This window comes from Miscanthus floridulus, chromosome 10 (genome assembly GCF_019320115.1).
Source record: "Miscanthus floridulus cultivar M001 chromosome 10, ASM1932011v1, whole genome shotgun sequence".
Classification (NCBI taxonomy): domain Eukaryota; kingdom Viridiplantae; phylum Streptophyta; class Magnoliopsida; order Poales; family Poaceae; genus Miscanthus; species Miscanthus floridulus.
The window spans coordinates 40,650,262-40,656,975 of record NC_089589.1 but is presented as its reverse complement, the minus strand read 5'-3'; the positions used below and the strand labels follow the sequence as shown (position 1 = coordinate 40,656,975).

At 49.3% G+C, this 6,714-nt stretch overlaps 1 protein-coding gene across 1 annotated transcript; it reads left to right on the top strand.

The window, feature by feature from the left end:
* Nucleotides 1–337: 337 nt before the first annotated feature.
* LOC136488463 (putative F-box/FBD/LRR-repeat protein At4g00315) lies at nt 338–2,139 on the top strand. The gene is made up of 4 exons (XM_066485392.1): nt 338–791; nt 1,281–1,666; nt 1,965–2,035; nt 2,121–2,139. Exons 1-4 carry the CDS (start codon nt 461–463, stop codon nt 2,137–2,139), a joined length of 807 nt encoding a protein of 268 aa, XP_066341489.1. The 5' UTR covers nt 338–460.
* Nucleotides 2,140–6,714: the final 4,575 nt, after the last annotated feature.

Below are 6,714 nucleotides of genomic sequence, written 5' to 3'. Positions count from 1 at the left end.
CCGAGATGGAAAAACAAACGGGTTCCAAAGTTGAAGGAGGTTAAAAACTGGTTTTGTAGTTTAGGATGAAGAATCGGATGACCATGATAGTTGGGGAGGTAACTTAGACTTTTGAGGAAAGCAATGGTAGAAAAGGGCTTTTCTAGTGGTCCGCCGAAACTGACGTAGAAAAAAGAGGCCTACAAGATTTTGGCCCAGCTGGCTATGAAGGGAGAAAAGAGATGGAATCTAGATTTTGGGCCCTCTAGTGTCTAGGGAAGATGAAGCCCAAGAACCAGTGTGCTTCACTTGCCCTTCCTCGCGGAGAAAGACGCTGCCGCCGCCACCTCCCTCCGTTCCGCTCGCCGCAGCGCCGCATCGCTTTCTTCTCCCCCGTCGTCCCCCCATTTCCAGATCCCTCTCGTATCCAGCAGGTGCAGGCCATATCTCCCTGCAGCGCCCACCACACCCTGTCGGCGGAATGCCTGGCGACATGAGAGCCAAGAAAGTGGCGGCGGCGCCTGACCTGGAGCCGCTGGATCAGGACCGGATCAGCGCGTTGCCGGACGCTATCCTCCAGTACGTGCTCGGTTTCCTGCCGGCGGACGAGGCGGTGAAGACGTGTGTGCACGCGCGGCACTGGCGCCACCAATGGAGGTCCGTGCGTCGCCTACGCATCAACTACGACATGCCAAGGATCACCGAAGTCGTTGCCAAGTTCGTGAACTGCCTACTGCTCCTTAGAGCGCCAGGCATGGCTTTAGATGAGTTCGAGGTGTCAAACGATTTCTTGGGCCTATGTGTTTGGATCCGTGAGGCTAAAATTTAGGTGGTGTCACATGAGGACGTTGCATAGGGTGTTCAGATATTAATAAAAAAATAAATTACAGAATCCGTCAGTACTTCACGAGACAAATTTATTAAGCTTAATTAATCTGTCATTAGCATATGTGTACTGTAGCATTACATTGTCAAATTATGGACTAATTAGGCTTAAAAGATTCGTCTCGTAAGTTAGTTGTAAGCTGTGCAATTAGTTTCGTAATTAGTTTATATTTAATACTCATGTGTCCAAACATCCGATGGGACATGAACTAAAGTTTAGGAGGAGAAACCAAATCCGAAAATCCAGGAAGAGATCCCTATTTGGATCCGACATGCCTTGATGTGCAAAGTACGGGCATTGATCATCTATCTGCCGATCAGGCTAGACCGTCCTCTGATCTCCCAGCACCTGAGAAGACTGGAGACAACCGGTGTTGATTTTCGCGCCGATTGCCTTGATTTTGTGGCCTGTCCAGCATTGGAGGTTGTCGACGTAGCAGCCGGCCGTCTGTCCTGTTTAAGGATTCTGTCCCAGTCCGTAAAGGATCTGCGAATCATAAACAGCCGTTTTGTCAATGATATCCGGGCGTGTATTTCTATGCCTAGTCTCATTTCTCTGCAGCTCAAAAATTTCCGTGGCAAAGCACCTCTGCTTGAATTCATGCCATCACTGCAAACTGCATTTGTCAAGCCTGCCAACAGGGAAAAAAGGGATGCTTGTATGAAGAAACGTGATTCTAGGCATGATTATTGTGGATCTTGTGCAAATTGTTGTGGCGCGGACGACCACAGAGAACGTTGTGTACTTCTTGGGGGTCTGTCAAATGCAGTGTATTTGGAATTGATAGCCTACTATGGAACGGTATGCACACGTCCATCTTCTTAGTTCTAATTGTTCAGTTTGTTGCTTGCCACACTTTTTTTCAGGTTCAGCATCCCACAAATATATTGGCCATTTAGCACGTCATTCACTGTCACTGCCACATTTGAGTTTATTGTCCTTTTAGTGTTTTTCTGACATTCCACAAATCATATACCCACGTTTGACATAACTTTAAGGGCAATCTTTGATTTTCATAATGCATGTTACAGTTGCTTACATCACCTACATGGCTATATCCATAATCATTTTCTTAACACTTTTTTTGCACGTTGCTCAGTTCATTTTCAAAAGGGATCTGAGATGGTGCCCAACATTTTCTAAGTTAAAGACATTGTTGCTGAATGAATGGTGTGTAGCTATTGACCTCAGTGCACTTGTTTGCATTCTCGAACATTCACCTGTTCTTGAGAAGCTCATTCTTCAAATTTCCCAGGTATTTTTGTTTGAGTTAAATGCACTGAAAGTCCATTAACTTTTGAGGAAGTTTCGGTTAGGTCCATCAATTTCCAAAGTGGTTTTTTGGGTCCATCGACTTCCAAAGTGGTTCACTTAGATCCATACTTCTTCACGTGGACTTCCCATGCTGATGTGGCATGATGACTAGGCTTCTATGTCCCACTCCCACGGAAATATTGCTGCTGCCGGTTGAAGTCCACGCGGGCGCCGACGATGAGGATCATGCGGGGAGGCGTGGCTGCTGGAGGCCATGGACCCGTGGCTGGGCGGGGAGTTCGACGAGGACGAGGCGCGGCGCGCGCTGCTGGTGGGGCTGGCGTGCTCTAGCCTGGAACCCGCGCTGCGGCCCGGGATGCGCGGCGTGGTGCAGGTGCTGGCGCGCGGCGTGGGCGAGATCCTGGCGGCGTGGCGCAGGTGCTGGGGCGCGGCGTGGGCGAGATCACGGGCGAGGTCCCTCGCTCACTGGCGTCGATCACCTCGCTCAGGCTGCTCAACCTGTTCCTGAACCGGCTCCACGGCCACGTACGCTGGCGCCACCAGCATGCAGCGGCTGCGGCTCAGCCGCGCTCAGGCGCTCAGCCAGAGCTCGCCGACGCTATGCGGCGAGTTGCGTGCACGTGCGTGCAGGGAGGCGGCACAGGGGCACCGCCGGCCGCGTCCACCTCGTACCGACCCGTGCCTCCTCGCTACAGGCGGGGCTGTCGCAGGACTCCCTCGCCGTCGCCGGCGACGCCGTGAAGGCCTACACCTTCGGGTGCCTGCAGAGGGCCACCACCGCCGTGGCGTGGCCGCCCGTGACGCTGCTGTTCAACGAGCGAGAGGGCACAGTGATAAGCTACTTAATTGCAAAAGGCAGTGAAAAAATAGCAAACGAAGTAGTATTTCGATCCCAATGCAAAGTAACGCCGGATCTTGGCCTTTTATGCCTAGAGTATTGATCACTGAGTAGATGTGGCCTAAGCTGATGGCGAGTGATGGCTTTGCTGCAAGTTGCTACTACGATCATGCATTTGTGCAGGATTAATATAAGCAGAACAGAACTTGATTATTGGTTTGTACCATGGGACGATTCTCTGATACCATAGTCTCTCCGAGCTGTTTCACATCGAGGTTGCCGAGGCCATTGTGAGGCGTGACATCTTGTGAAGTGAACTGAACCCATTCAGAAATAAACAAGGAGGCAATCGATTGATCCCAGTGTCTTTTCCTGCGCTTTTGGTCGTTCGTCTCTCTGCTTGTGGCCCGAGAAGAAAATGCGTCTGGTCATGCGTTTCTTTTTCGGCAGGAAAAAAGTCTGCTGTGGCCGACATGATCAGCGTGCTGTTCATACTTGCATCAAGGCCTGAAAGTTCAAAAGGGCTAGCACCGATGGGTCTTCTTCAGGGTATATCCGCATCCGCATGGGTATATCTCTGCAAAAGTTGGCCTGAACAAGTCCAGTAATACGTGATGGCAGACGCTTTCTTGAGATGGATATATCATTCAGCCATGAAAATCTTCAGAATGTTTCCTACAAAAATTATGTTCATTCAGTCTGAGGAGAAGCTAAAACTGTCTGAAACTCTGAATCCGGCCTTACTGCAGTGCCGTTGCGATGGGTGGCAAGGCCAAACTGACTCGGTGTCTTCTTCCTCACGTCAGTCAGGAACGCAAATCTACTCAGCAGCACGGAGACGGAGAGAGGGTCAGGAAGTCTTGGCAGTTGGAGGAGAGCGAGACCTAAGCTCGTCTTGGATAGCTGGATAGACACCGTGCTCAACGGCCTCAACGCCCGCCCTCGACACCGTGCTCAACACCTGCACGGGGAGACGCGCGAGCCGGGCGTGGAGCGGCGGCGGCCGGACCTCCACGGCGTCGAGCGGCAGCGCACGGGGAGGCAGGTGTCCAGCGGCCGCAGCCGGAGCTCCATGGCGTCGAGCAGCTGCGCGGGGAGGGCGGGCGTCGAGGCCGTGACCGGACCTCCATGGCGTCCGGCGGCCGCAGCCGGAGCTCCATGGCGTCGAGTAGCTGCGCGGCAGACGTGCAGCAGCACCACGAGGCGTTCCAGGCTTTCGGCGCCGCCGGGGCCCGTTCGTGGAAGGTCAGGGGCTGTCCCTCTCGCTGTCGCCGTCGCTGCAGCAGCTGGCTTCAACCGGCAGCAGCAACATTTCCGTGGGAGTGGGATAGAAGCCAGTCATCATGCCACGTCAGCACAAGAAGTCTACGTGGAGAAGTATGGACCTAAATGAACCACTTTAGAAGTTGATGGACCCAAAAAACCACTTTGAAAGTTTATAGACCTAACCGAAACTTGCTCAAAAGTTAATGGACCTCCAGTGCATTTAACTCTTTTTGTTTCAATCAAGAGTAACTGCTTTATTTAATTTGTTTTGTATACATATTACAATAGTTTTAACTCTAGACAATTTTTTTGTATACCACTGAGAGTGATGGTCGCAGTGGTGGTTTGTTGATGCTGTGGAGAAAGGACACCCGGATTGCGGAGCAGGGTATCACGGAGAATTTCATCGATGTTGTCATTCAAGGCGATGTCGAATGGTGGTTGACGGGTATATATGCTGAACCAAGGTCGTGGGAGCATAAGGATAAAGCATGGGAGGCTTTGAGATCGTTGAATGGCATGATGGAAAAGCCGTGGTTAGTGTTGGGAGATTTCAATGAAATTCTCTTTAATCACGAGAAGGAGGGAGGTCGTCCCCGACCTCAGCGGTATGTGCAAGCTTTCCATAACGCATTGTCAGATTGTGATCTTTCTGATATGGGTTTCATCGGTGATAGCTTTACCTGGCAACGTTGGAAGGTGAGGGAGTGACTGCACCGTGGCGTGACTAATGCGCCATGGAACTTGTTATTCCCAGGGCACGGTTGGTGAATGGAGGAATGACAATGTCAGATCATAGGCCACTGATCGTTGACACAGAAACTCTCTCGGCTAATGTCATAGCAAGAGGGGGGCCGAGACGGTTTGAAGCCAGATGGCTGCAAGAGGAAACGGTAGAGGAGATAGTCTCCACTGCATGGGCACGGGCCTGTGCAGCAGGAGAGGGACCTTCTTTCATGCATAAAGTTAATCTAGTGCATGAAGAACTCCATATTTGGGACCGGCAAGTTCTGAAAGGGCCGGTTAATCAGTTAAAAAAATTTGAAGCGAGATTTGGAAAGACGTAGGAGAGGGCCATTAACTGATGAAAATCTTGGGTTGCAGAAGGAGTTGTTGTTGCGGATTGAATTATTGCTTGAGCAAGAGGAATTGGTATGGGTTCAACGTGCTAGACTCAACTGGCTCAAGCACGGGGACCGTAATACTGGTTTCTTTCATAATTGTGCCACGAGCAGGAAAAGAAGAAATACTATTAAAGCCCTGGTAGATGATCAGGGGGTGCAGCATGATGATTTGGAGTCGATGGGCTCCTTGATTAAGGATTATTTTACAAACTTGTTCGATGCGGAGGTGCAGGAGGTTGATGAATCGGTCCTGGATGATGTCCAGAGAAGCGTCACCAGTGGCATGAATCAGTTGTTGATGGCCCCTTATTCTTATGAGGAGGTGAAGAAAGCTTTATTTAGTATTGGGGATTTCAAAGCACCGGGGCCAGATGGTCTACATGCTTTATTCTATAAATGGTTTTGGAGTATGCTTGGGAATGACCTGGTGACTGAGGTCCTTCAAGCTGTTAATTCGCGTATGATCCCGGAGGGCTGGAATAGGACGTCTATCGTCCTCATCCCAAAGGTGGAAAACCCGGAAAAGGTGACACAATTTCGCCCTATTAGTCTATGTAATGTAGTCTATAAGGTGAATTCATGCCATCACTGCAAACTGCATTTGTCAAGCCTACCTACTCGGTGGACGCCTTGTGTGAAGAAAGGTGATTCTCGAGATGATTGCTGTGGCATTTGTGCATATTGTTGTGGTGTAGATGGCTACAGAAGTCGTTGCGTACGTCTTGGGGGTCTGTCGAATGCAATGCATTTGGAATTGATAGCCTACCCTGGAAGTGGAACGGTATGCACACGTCCATCTTCTTGGTTCTAATTGTTCAGTTTGTTGCTTGCCACACTTTGTACAGGTAAAGCATCCCACTAATATATTCGTCATTCACAGGCACTCCCACATTTGAGTTTGTTGTCCTATTAGTGTTTTTGTGACATTCCACATTTCATATATCCACACTTGACATAACGTTAAGGGCAATCTTTGATTTTCGGAGTACATATTACAATTGATTACATCACCTACATGGCTACATCCATACTCATTTTCATAACTCTATTTTGCACGTTCTTCAGTTCATTTTCAGAAGGGATCTGAGATGGTGCCCAGCATTTTCTAAGCTAAAGACGCTACTGCTGAAAGAATGGTGTGTAGCTATTGACCTCAGTGCACTTGTTTGCATTCTCCAACATTCACCTATTCTTGAGAAGCTCATTCTTCAAATTTCCCAGGTATTTTTTTTGTTTCAATCAAGAGTAACAGCTTTATTTAATTTGTTATATGTATACATAATACAATAGTTTTAACTCTAGACAAATTCTTTTATGTATCATCCATTATTGACACTGTTGAATAT

Excerpts from the sequence above, each read along its gene's own strand:
- LOC136488463 (XM_066485392.1), top strand. The coding sequence starts at position 461 with ATGCCTGGCGACATGAGAGCCAAGAAAGTGGCGGCGGCGCCTGACCTG. Across the intron at positions 792-1,280 it reads GGGCCTATGTGTTTGGATCC|CATTGGAGGTTGTCGACGTA; the intron begins GTGAGGCTAAAA and ends TGGCCTGTCCAG. Across the intron at positions 1,667-1,964 it reads TGATAGCCTACTATGGAACG|TTCATTTTCAAAAGGGATCT; the intron begins GTATGCACACGT and ends CACGTTGCTCAG.